Source organism: Misgurnus anguillicaudatus, chromosome 11 (assembly GCF_027580225.2).
Source record: "Misgurnus anguillicaudatus chromosome 11, ASM2758022v2, whole genome shotgun sequence".
In the NCBI taxonomy this organism is placed as follows: domain Eukaryota; kingdom Metazoa; phylum Chordata; class Actinopteri; order Cypriniformes; family Cobitidae; genus Misgurnus; species Misgurnus anguillicaudatus.
The window spans coordinates 10,918,435-10,931,872 of NC_073347.2; the positions used below are offsets into that span (position 1 = coordinate 10,918,435).

The 13,438-nt window shown below is 38.8% G+C and overlaps 1 protein-coding gene across 1 annotated transcript in view; it reads left to right on the forward strand.

The window, feature by feature from the left end:
• The window catches only part of prkceb (protein kinase C, epsilon b), a 106,677-nt gene that overhangs the window by 28,996 nt on the left and 64,243 nt on the right, over positions 1–13,438 (forward strand). Inside the window, exon 2 of the mRNA XM_055170496.2 lies at positions 5,840–5,903. Within this exon, the coding sequence (XP_055026471.1) occupies positions 5,840–5,903 (64 nt within the window). The remainder of the gene's footprint in view (positions 1–5,839; positions 5,904–13,438) is intronic.

Here is a 13,438-nt window from a genome sequence, read left to right on the forward strand (position 1 = left end):
AGAGTTTTGGGAAGTTGTGTCGAATTTTAAGTAGTTCATCTAAATATGAAATTTTGTCTCTTAACTTATTCAACCTCTATGCCAGATGTATATGAGACCCATGCTGACAAAATGAGTTGGAATGAGCAAATTTTCAAAAATGAGTTATTGATATTTTGACATTCACTAAAAAAAAACCTCTTCAAAACAATGTATGGAATCTGACAAAAATGACAGATAAAGTCAAAGTCAATTTTGAGAAAAAATGAGTTGAAGATTTTTGATGGTTCAAAAGCAAAATCACTGCATCCATACCTTAAAGGGATAGTTCACTTTAAAATGAAAATTCTGTCATCATTTTCTCATCCTCATTTTGTTGTAAACCTGTATTAATTTTTTTCTGATGAACACAAAAGAAGATATTTGAAATGATGATAAACACACAGCAGTAAGTGACCATTGACTTCCATAGGAGGAATAAAAAAATGATGGAATTTAATGGGTACCATCAACTGTGTGTTTACCATTTTGTCAAAATATTTTCATAGTCGTTTATCACAATACTTCTAAAATATTTTTTCCTACTATGGATGTTAATGGTCACTCACTGTTGTGTGTTTACCATCATTTCTCAAAATATCTTTTTTTGTGTTCATCAGAAAAAAAATCATACAGGTGTAGAACAACATGAGGATGAGTGAAGAAAACAGAATTTTCATTTTAAAGTGAACTATCCCTTTAACCAAACATTTATCTGTCAGATTCATGTCTTATCTCTCTTAATAACTCTTTTAAAGGGACAGTAAGTAAGTGTTTAAGTGTTTTATTAATCAAAATCAATGTCTTTTAGGGTTGTTGCGGTGACAGAATTTTCCCACCGGTTAATCAGCGCGTGACAAACCCGGTGATACCGGTTTCACCGGGTGGGAGGGGCTTATAAATGCACATTTCACTTTTGAATTAGATGCAACTGTTGTTTAAATCCAGCGCTTGCATACGCTGCGTTAAATCGCGTATGAATTTGTGTGCGAGTGCAACAGCTGGTTTAATTAAGTGCTTGAGTCAATGTGCGCATGTACTTCTGACAGAAACCCACCAGTTACATTGAACGGGTAAGTCCAAGGAGGCTTCCATCTCGTTCCGCCATATTGATAAAATATAATAGCAGAGAGGGACAAAAAGCACTAGCCTACCAACGTGTTTCCACAACGCGTTTTCATTCAGAATACGTGAACTAGCTGAAACGGACAAGGAGATCAGTGAGTTCATAACGGCTACCGTAATTGCAACACGCATTTGGAAAAGCGAGTCGTTAGAGAGCACTATTCGTTTGAATGCAAAATACAATTTCACCACTAGATGGGGGTAAATCCTACTTATTGTCCCTTTAAAGGTCACCATATTTCTAAACTTTCTAGAGTTTTATTTTAGCTTATGATTTCCTTAAGAATATATATTTGCAGTTTAAGTACCAAAACCAATCTCTCTATATTTTTACAGCTCCTCTTTCAGGAGCTCTGCTAAGAACAGGTCGTTTTGGCCTACAATAAGTAAAATTCATGAGCCTCTCTTCTGATTCTTCTTTTATGAGTAAAATACGCAGTTGAAATAACTTTACGAAGTACACTAAATGTTAGGTTAGTAAACTAACAGACACAGGGACTAAGAGATTTTAACCTTACCATGTTTAACTCAATAAACAAACAGACACCAACAGGGCCAGTGTCTGTAACTTAAGAAAACAAACAACGTCTGATGTCTAACAGATATTCTATCAAAACCGTAAGCATCTAGTTAGGAACACGTTAGTGTTGCATAACTGTTTACAATATATCATTCCAGTTTTCTCTGGCTCCATAATGCAACTTAAAAGTAAGGACTGCATGATAAATTGCATGCGATTGTCACGCGCACCTCTTCAGTAAAGCCAGTTCATTGATTAGTAGTAAATCACCGTCACCTGCTTTCAGAAGCGGCGGCAGCCGGTGTTCTGAAAGCAGGCGATGCCGCTTTACTGCATTCAGACAGCCAGCGATGTTATCGCTGTGTGTCGCCTGTCTCTTACAATGAGGCGTTTCTAAATTTGCTTGTCATACACAAATGAGTACCATCCACGCCAATAACTGACGACAGAAGGATGACGTGAACTCCACTGCTTCATTCTCATTGGTAGTCGCTCCCGAAATTCGCTCAACATTTGCATAAAGTTAAACTTTTCTTAACTTTCTCGCATCGCTGGACACGCCCACACGGTCGCCAACGGTCACTTTCGCTCGTACCGCCGGAAGTCGCCCAGTTTCCATTGAAATGAATGAGATCGCGTCGCTCTGCTACTGCTGGTCGCTGACTGTCTGAATGGGGGGTAATCAACGAGATGCGCGTGACAATCGCGTGCAAGTTATCGCGCAGCACTACTTAAAATGTGTTTACTTACGGGTTGTGGATTTGAGGTTGTATCCAAGAAAGTAAAGCCGGGTACACACCAAAAGATAATCGGGCTGATTTTGGGCCGATTTCCCTCCTTCCGACAATCCTAGCTATGTCCCGAGTATCGCGAAGGTTTCACAGATTATCTTATCAGATTGTCCCTTCATGTAAGGTGTGTAAGAGGGTCCGAACCTGCTCGGAAGAACGTCGGAGCCGCGCCGATCGCGAATCGTAAATATTCAACATGTTGAATATTTACGATCAGAAATCCTGATGTGTGTGGGGAATCCCGAGGACAAACGCGAGCACGCTATTGAGATTATCACGTGAAAAGAAACCATATCCAATCAGAAAGCGAGATGAGGGAAGACGGAAGCAGTCATGGTGCAGCACAAAGGCTGCTCCTCAATCCGTAGGTCGCATTTCCAGGCTGTATATACGTCATCAAGACTGTCTTATTTCAGAATATATAAAATTGGCTATTATTCGTTGTTCGTCGTATATTGTTTTAATAAACTTATGACTTGTGAATGTAATGCTCAGTTAACTTGAATAAACTAGGTTTCATGACGTATGCAGCCTGCATATGCGACCTCCGCAGGCTACAGCCTTCGGATTGAGAAACGGCCAAAGTGAAGTTGATGTGGACAATAGAGATGGAGGATCAGCTTGTTGATTTATGGCAACAGCACGAATGTTCATACAACGTGTCTTATAAAAATTATTCCAAGCACTATCATTGAAATGTCTTCCTGCATATCGTCCGCCATGCTTGTTTTGAAGTCTTGCGAGATTTTGTGGGATTTCCTGTGTTCACAGTCGAGACTCTGATTAAAAATCTGTTTGTGTGTGGTGTGCTGTCTTTAACACATAATGGCACACCACACACTATAGGGGCAAAACGGATAAATCTAGGATTTTTTATCCTCAAGTTTGTGGTCCATCACATTTTTAAAATCTTATAAGATGTAAAAAATCTTCTGGTGTGTACCCAGCATTAGGACTGCAACATCTTTGATAAGTAGATTCTTGGAGAAACCGGCATTGAACTGCCACACTGAAGCGGTCACTTCCGAAATGTTTAGAACAGATGGCTAAAGTCGAAAAAATTATTGAGGAATTTCTGAATAAATGAACATTAACCATTGTTCTCGTATATAAATGTTTTTCAGAAGCCTTTGCAATGATTTAGTTTCCTGACATCGATTGAACAGCATTTTTTCACATGGTGTGATATTCCTTAGGGGTTTGTTTGGCAAAATGGGGCGGTGGACAGTGCTCGGGGTGGAGACTGAAGGAGGCGACTGTGTTTTCGTGACATAGCGACTTTACGGAAGTACAAACGAACCGTTTTAACTCACAGCTACTTCAAGCAGGCTGTGTGCATTTGACTCTTAAATGACTGTTTTGAAACTAGCCCCTAGACCTAAGTTATCATGAAAAAACAACAAAATTTCAGGTTGACAATATGTGACATTTAACATCAAGCAAGTCCTGCATTCTGTTACTAATTCCTGCATGTTTTAAAACCAGAATGTCAGATGGGCATGGATGCACACATCTCTGTATAGGTTAAACATTTAGGACGAAAGCGTACAATTAAAGATCGTTTTAGATGTTTAATGACTATTTAGAGCATTGGGATCGCTAAACGAGGCTTAATGTACTTATTTTTACGAAAACCTCAATTCCGACCAAAAATTGACATTTTGCATAATATGGGTCATTTAACGCATCTTTATCAGCATCATCTGGTGACTAGTGATGGGAGAAATGAAGCTTTTCGAAGCTTCGAATCAATTGAACCAATTGCTTCGAAAATGTATTCAGTTTTTCGAAGCAGCTCCAAACACCACACACGCTGTCGACAAAATAGTGTAAAAGCAGATATGTCCAAACATTTTACACTTTTTTTGACAAAATAATAGCAAGATTTGTATTAAAATATGTTAAAAAAATTATTTTACTTAATTAAAAAAGTCTATTATGTGTTTTTAGTTTTATTTAGGTCAAACAAATCATTAAAACTAACTACCCTTTTAATTATGCAAATTTTTGTCATTAAATCTGTCTATAAACAAAAATTAGACAAAACGGCAGTGTTATTAGTCAGAAGGATAAATGTTTTATGAACTTTCATAATAAAACTGACCCGAGTTCACCTAAACATTAGACACTGGTCATGTGATCAACTCCCCCTAGTGGTGAACCATCGGATTTTTGAAACGTTTCGAACCAGTTATGACGTAATGAAGCCTCGTTTGCTAAAATCACGTGACTTGGGCCAGTTTGAAACAAGCTCCGAACCACCAATTCGAAACAAAAGATTTGTAAATGTTTTGAAGCCTCATGAAGCAGTGCTTCGAAAACGACCATCACTACTGGTGACTTCACTCCTTGTTTCTAAATACAAATATGTGATTGTATGACTCAAGTGCTTAATAGCCATTAAACGAGTGGGATGTTGGTGGTGTTGGTTTATGTTATGTTGCCTACAAAATAATGAGGCAATAAGGCGCTTGAGGCTCTGCTACAGGTATGTTGTGAATTAACTTTCCCCTGAAGGGTTTAAAGGCATTGTTTTGTAAAATGCCACTGCCACAATATTGATACTTAAGGAACCAATAATTGCACAACTAATAAAGCAATTTGCAATGTTCTCACCTGTAAGTGCCTGTTCTAGTGAATGTGTAAAGAATCTCAGCAACTGTACTCAACGGCGACACTTTCATGCCGTTACTTATGGTTGGAAGTGTGTGAATATGAATGCACTTGCAAGCTTTTTTTTGCACTGGTGCATCCTGTGTACAACCTGTGTCGACTGCGCTACCATGATACAGCTCTCCTCTAACCTAACTCCTACACACATCCTCACTCACTCACTAGCTCACTGTCATAGCATGTACAAATCTCTCCTCTCATCCTCACATCCTCCCTCCATTTCCTGCTGTAATCTGGTTTTGATGGAGCAGTCGTTCAGCTGTCATTAGCTGCTGAGAAGAGAAGCGGGTCTACTCTTGGCCATTCGAGCCTCGGCACAATCCTCACCGGGCTCGTGTTCACAGTCACATCATGATGTTTCCTCTCCTGCTGCCCCACACTCAGCATTTTATTTGCTTAATCCTGACCACGTGTGCTTGGTTATTTTTGTTAGTGTCATTAGTGATGAGTAAAGCTTTCATGGGTGGTGTGCAAACCTGGTGATTGGAATTTGCAGCTGTTTATTTACTATGAACATGGATATTCTTAAAAATGCTGGGTTGTTTTTAACCCATGGTTGGGTGAAAATCACAAAAAAAGCTTAAAAATGGGAAAAACCAAGCCTTTGGGTTAAATTAACTAAGAAAATGTTTGTATTTGACACAATAATGCATTAAAACAACCCAGCATAAGTTGAATGTTAAAACTCTTCATGTTTGATTTGTTTTTGCAGATAGACTTGGAGCCAGAGGGAAAGGTCTTTGTTATTATTGACTTGTCTGGATCATCCAGTGAAGGTAAGACAACATTGCCGTCATCAGATTACTGTAAGCATTATTTCTAACAGAAGAGTCTCTCATACAGATAAACTTCCTGTCCCATCACACACAGAAGTTTTCATTTCTGCTGATGGTTGTTAAAAATGAGATAAAGCGTAGGAGTGTTGAAATCAAAGCGATAAGGTTAAAATAACAAGGTTAACCAACATGAAAAGTACAGATAGTTTCATCATGTATGATTCAGTGTTGTAAGATGGGTTAAACACAATACATATCTAGGCCTGTTCAAGGACAAGTTCGGTATTTTACACTTAAAGCCCTGTTTTCAGATTGTTTATGGTGAAATAAAACGTTTTTGACTGAAATTTGGACATATGATGCTGGCTAGGGTTGCCGCGGTGACAGAATTTTCTCACCGGTTAATCGGCGCGTCACAAACCCGGTGATCCCGGTTTCACCGGGTGGGAGAGGCTTATAAATGCGCATGCAGACGTGCACATTTTACTTTCACTTTTGAATTACGCAACTGTTTAAATGCAGTGCTTGCGTACGCTGCGTTAAATCGCGTATGAATTTGCGTGCAATGCGAGTGCAACAGCTGGTTTAATTAAGTGCTTGAGTCAATGTGTCCAGGTAGTTCTCACAGAACCAACCAGTCCCAAGCAGAGCAACCGGCTACTTCTTCATAAAGCGCTGCTTGAATGATGGGTTTATTATTTTTCTTGATGAAAAACACAAGAACAAAACGATCTCGGTTATATTAAACATCATATATGTATATTATAACAAAAACGAGTAAGCACGCGGGCGCGGCTTCTGTCTTCCTCTGGTCAGTCAGCTTGCCTCGCACACTCTGACAGGAATAAATGAAATCTGACACCTGATGCTCTGTGACGTGACGCGCGTTCAGCTCCGCTAAATTCAGTGAGCAGACACATTCAGTTGTAAGTGTTTGCTCTCTCTAACGAAACTAAAGGATTTAATTACACGAAAATATCAAAACGACGGTAAAAGACGGTGTCGCGGTGGGCAAGTGATCTAACCGGTGAGAGGCTGCAGCACCGGTTATCACCGTTTCACCGACCATCGCGGCAAGCCTAATGCTGGCCCGAGAATTTTCGGGTGTTTGTTGTATCACTTCCCACCTCTATAATGGCTGTATAGGTGCACTGAAACAATCCTTCCTAAAATGCATTAAACTTTCGTTTACAAAGACGTGAAACTCACCGAGTGTCAGGGGTGTCCACTGATATGCTCACACAAAAATCGCTTCAAAAGATGCTTTCCAACAGGTGTTTTACCATTCGTTGTAAACTTGTGGACCTATTTTTCCAAACGCCTCACACCCGTACATTCTTCCGTTGAGAGCTTGAATAATAGACACTCCAGCCCAGTTGGTGGCGATAATCCACCTTTCCCAATTGCAAGAATACAAACAAAGTTCCTGACGCGGAGTAACCATACAGTACCTCACAGCACATCTAATACAAGTCAATGGAGTTGGACAAAAACTACGATAAAACCTGTTGGAAAGCATCTTTTGCAGCGATTTTTGTGTGAGCATATCAGTGAACACCCCTGACCACTCGGTGAGTTTCACGTCTTTGTAAATGAAAGTTTAATGCATTTTAGGAAGGATTGTTTCAGTGCACCTACAGACCCATTGTAGAGGTGGGAGGCGAAACAACAAACACCCGAAAACTCCCGGGGCACCATCACACGTCGAAAGTTCAGTCAAAACCGTTCTATTTCATCACAAACAATCCGAAAACAGGGCTTTAAGTGTAAAATAACAAACCTGTCCTTTAAAAAACATGGGCAGTTAATTGTCATATTAATTCTTCAGATTCATAACTTCTACATCACAAAGGAATGTGATTTGTGCTGTGTTGGTAACATGGACATTTAATGCCTAAATTGTATACTTTTTCCAAATGGACTAGTGTTGTCACGGTATCAAAACTTGAGTATTTAGTACCAATACTAATAAAGTTTGCCATCCGAATTTTTCGCACATTAAAAAATAAATACAACCTCACGTTGTGCCAATCACGTTTACATACTGCCTCTGAAACATTTATCTGTCAAAAAAAGCATAAAAATTCAGATTGGATAATATCTCTTTGGTTCCTCTACTATGTAAAGGGTTCCAGAATAATTTTGCATTTACATTTCAATAGAGGTGACCCCGAAATAGTACAAATCTTACAGTTGAATCATTGCAAATGTGTTATGAAATGAGGATCATTCAGTTTTGGCTTTATAAGGGTGCGCATTATCTGATTTTATATATGACAGCTTTCTCCTAATGTAATAATATACAGACTATTACAGGGCTCAACATAAATGACTGCCCGATGGCCCGGGGGCCAGTGTTAGAGACATTTGGGCCAGTAAACAGTATTGTCACTTGCTCGATCGGGCCAGTGCTTCGCTCTCAGTCACTAAAATATATATTTTTTGTATGTATTCTTATGTAATATTACCACAGAGACACATTTTAAGCATTGTGAATATTAACTTCTCAGAAAATCCTTTTTTATGAAACGAATGTTTATACACATTGCCTTTCATTTTAATTTAACATTTTAACTTAATTTTTACTTAAAAAGAAAAATGAAATGCATCGTCAGTTTCATCTTTATTCAGTCACTTTTGTCACTTTATCAGAAGGTTGTTTCTGTATGTTGCTTATGAAAGAAAATAAAAGTTTGTTGACCATCTGGTCTGGTCCTCCTCCCAACCCGTGCACAGTTAGTCAGTACCACTTTCTAGAATAATACATTTATTGACAATCTGAATTTGGCAAAAGGCTAAGGCATCAAGGGGCCTTAACTACGCTTGAATTACATGCGGTCACTTAAGCCCTTTCTCTCGCGCTTTTTCTTTATTCCTATATACAGTATATAATATCTATATAATATTGACTGAGTAAGGTCATATCAAAGATTGAAAAAAATGTTAAATCACACTTCAAATTTGATGCTTATAATCTCATTAGTTTATGAGACCTGCATTTCATTGACACAGTCCCATTTATTCCTATGACAGGCAGTGGGCTGATGCCCCTATTGACAAGGTCAGCACTGCTGATCATCTGCATATGTTTTGTCTCAAATGTCTTAAAACTATTTATCTAACCTGGATGTTGGCATATTTACAGTACTTGCTGCAAGATTTCCTTTAACTTGGTTGCAGTTGTTGGTGTAGTTCACCACTAGCTGCAACTTTTCAGGAACTTTCGATCTGTGTCATTCTCACACTTTCACTCACCTTCAGACTGTGTACCCTCACATTTATTTCAGTGCTGAGAAAGTACACGTCTACGTCAGTGGTTCTCAAACTTTTTCAGAATGAGGCCCCCCTTGTGTACGGTGCATTCCTTCGTGGCCCCCCTAAAGAAAATTTATGACAAAAACTGTTCTAAAATAAATTTTTTAATTAAACAAAACATTTTAAGTTATACAAAGTAGTGCTGTTGGTGAGTAGCCTTATTTTTATTAGGTTTAATTACACAGAATTCATGATAAATGAATGTATTTTAAAAAATGCCATAAAACTGGGGCCCCCCTGGCACCATCTCGCGGCCCCCCTGGGGGCCCCTGACCCCAGTGTGAGAACCACTGGTCTACGTGACTGATATTTCATAGCTTTGAACATTTCCTTTGCCTAAAATTGGATGAGTCATCAAAGAGTGGCAGAGAAGAAGCGTTTGTCAGCATTTACCAAACTGTGGTTAACTTTTCTGTTTCAAAGTGCAATGATAGTTATTGATGATAAACAAATTCCCACAGTGATTAAGAGCACAAGCTCATCATTGAGGTCAACAGAAGTTGACTAGATTTTTGCAGATAACAGTTTGCTGGTTTCCACTGCAGTTTGCAGGTGCAAATCTGATCTGTGCATGCGTCAGCTCCGTTTTGGCCATGGTTTTTCAGATCAGCGTTTCGGGTGATTTTGAACAGATTTCGTTCCTGATCGATTGGTCTGTCAGAAACTGATCCCAGGCAGACATCACCCTCAGCAGAAGTGGACAAAAGGTCAGGGCCCGTATTCACAAAACATTTTACCTTACAACTAAGAGTTCTCCTAAAACCTATTCACAAAGCTGCTGAGAGCAACTTTTACTGAATTGGTAGAAATCGTATGCTAAGAGAAAGGGAAGGGTTGACCTTGTTGCTATGGATGATGTTGTCAAAATAGACTAACTATGGCCACAGTGATTGGCTGACAGGCAATGGGTCTCTGTCAGTGATTTAATCATACTCAGCTATATTATAAAAGTAGTATCATGATGACATATTCAAAAAAGATAAAAATAAAAATGTTACCATATATAAATAAGATTTTGAAATAAAAATATTTTTAATGTTTTTTAAATAAATGTTGTAAAAACGTTATATTAAAGCAAGAAACAGTGGTTTACCAGTGCATTTTATAACAGCTAAGGGGCGTCTTTAAGTTAAACCCCCTTAGCTGTTATAAAATGCACTGTAACCCCACTGCTTCGCGGGGGTTATTGCGTTTATAAAACGGTTACTTCATATGCATAACGTTAGCTGGATTTTATAAATTAAAACACAAATAAGTTGTAATTATATTAGTACAAATATTACTCTTCCGCCAAACAAAGTAGTTCCTCAGAATCAAGTGTGACTGAAACAGCACAGTTCCCAACCAACACAGACGCAGCAAAGACACAATGAAAATGACTTAAGACTGTCGGTTTATTTTTATAAATCACCATTCATCTAATTTATACATTAACATTTATAATGTTGCAACTGTTGAAGTGATGATCAAATATTCTTGGAAGCATGCTTAACTTTAACTCTTTCCCCGTCAGCATTTTTTTTTAAGTTGCCACCCAGTTTTAGTTTAATGCCTTGCAGAAAAATTATCTTCTTTAAATAAACATAAAATCTCAAATGAACGAACAGACCATCCGCTTTCAAAAAAAAAAACTTTTCATCCTACCTTCATTTGTTCTCTTATCACCTCTCAATTTTTTTAGCTAAAAGTGAAGATAATTAAATTTTTGTGAATAACTTTTGTAAGAGATCAGATTCAGAGCCTGATTAAAACACGCTGTTTTTAGTGTTGTGTCAATGCGTCAGTGTTTAAGTTGGGTAAGATCGCCACCCAGTGGATAGCGGAAATATGAATTTGAGTTAGAAACTCCTCAGGGAGAGTTTTCTCTTTATTGATGAGATGACTCAACAACATTTATAGAAATTTCTCTGGATATCACCATTAATTGTGCAATTGTACACAAATTAAAAATATGATTAAAGAGTGTGGTGTTTATTTTCATAAATCAGTACGCAGCAACAGTGGCGCAGTGATACTCCTTAATGCGGTCTGAACCGTGGGTTTAACGGAGTATTTTATCACGGCTTAGAACGAGTTTCAACCAATCAGAATGAAGAACCAGAACTGCCCGTTTTATAATGTGTATTTTGTATAATACAATGTGTTTGTGTGGTTAAAAAACACATTCTTTTCCACATAACGTACATTTTTGTTGCTACAGATTTCACTCTCTTCGTGAAATGCACGAAAACTATTTGAAAAGCTCTGTGTTCCTGATTGGCCAGCTAATCTGTACGTTATGATTGGTCGGAATACCTCTGACGTCAGCTGGAAACGTGAAGCTCCTTACCATGTTTGAAAGATTCGGTTGCTAACAGGGGGTTAAAGGCAGGTTCGTGATTTTTGAACAACACTTTGGAAAAGAGAGTTGGGCTGACTACCAAAACACACTTGTAGCCAATCAGCAGTAAGAGGCGTGTCTACTAACCGACGTTGCCGGGGTTGCGTATTTGTGGGACCCGTCTATCAAATGAAGGTCCAGATTCTGTTGGAGTAGAGGCGTGTCTGTTTAACTTTAGGTGATTTCAAATATCAACATTGGCTTTCAGAGATCATGCACCCTGCCTTTAACTTACAGGCTATAAGTCCAAAGCGGGAGGAGTTATGATAATGTCGGTTTTTACTACATCACCAATTCCAGGAAGTAAACTGTTGCCTACAATCCGTGTGTTTGTTGTAGTCCAAGAAAAGAGATTTACGTTGGAGATGAAACGGGGGTTTGTACCTTTTGCATATCGTTAACATGTACTAATACACACTTACACACCAAAGGAAATGTAAAAACGTGAATTGGACAATAGGTGCCCTTTAAAGGCGCTCTAAGCGAATCTGTGTGACGTCCCTTCCTGTTGACGTTCGAAGTGTTTTCAAACTAAATGGAGCATAACTAACTCCTCCCCTCCCTTCCGTGCTTTCTGAACGAGTCATGAACGTGCCTAACCCCCACTCCCAAATTCTTCTTGTTGTTTATTGGCTGGAACACGTTTGTTATGTTTCGTGGTGGTAGGTTTGACCACTTTGTTTTTGTTGCAGTTTGCGAAGCCTGGGCTGTCTGCAGAGACCGCGTTTTTTTACAGTGTGTTCAGAGGACAGGCAGCCAGCAGATAGTGAGGAGATGTTTACTGTATGTAACAAAAAATGTTTTATGGCCTAAAACGCGTGAATTCGCTTAGAGCACCTTTAATAACTAAATGTTAATCTAATTCCTCTTATGTGTCTGCATTTTATAAACAATTATCGGATATGCCTACACTTTTAAGGGATGCTAGGGAAGGTTCTTCACAGTTAATAAAATGACCATATTTGGTTCCACAAAGAACCATTGAGTCAAAGGTTATTAAAAAATCTCTTTCCTGCCTTTTTATAGTAGGGAAAAATCGGGGCGAACGAAACGCGGGACAAAAGTAACAAAGCGATTTTCTCTGAGCCCTGACAACATTTGCATTCCAAACTATAACAGCATCTTTAGCACCCAACCCCTGACAAATACCGCGTTATTTCGTCATCGTCTTACGTGTGTAGGTCCGGAGAGCTGTTATCATGTTACCATGATAAGTAAATTCGTAAAGCGGTCGTTGTGTTTCTGGATTTATGTGTTAGAGTACTGATCAATCTACAGGTTATTTAGTGCTGAAACACATTTCAAAATAAAAGTAAATTGGGGTTAAAATGTCTTGTAATCACTGTTGACTTTGCTTCATCATCATCATCATTTCTCTTTCTCCCCTATGGGACATAAGGCTTCATTGAGCCCTCTCCATTGCATTCGGTCCCTGGCTGCATGTTGGGCCTCTCCCCATGACAGGTTCATGTGTTGACTTTTCTTACATGATGGAATATCATACATATCTCGCAAGTTAATTCAGCAAAAACGAATTCAAAATTATTTTGGATAAAAATGGGGGGCTTAGTGGCGGCCGGTGACTGCCTTTCCGCGGGGTGCAAATTTAAAATATATGTTTGGAGTGTCATGTTGTGTTGCTCTTGACGTCAAAATATGTGTTCTGTTTTTTAAGTCATAGTGACAGGATCATGGCAGTCCCATGTTTTGTGTGAATGCACTGGCTTTGTTTATTCAGGCCATGTGCTTTCTGTCTTGTCTCCTGACCCCGCCCACTTGTCTCTTCGTTAATCATCCTATTATTGTTTGATTCATGTCACCTGTTCCCCTCTTGATTCGC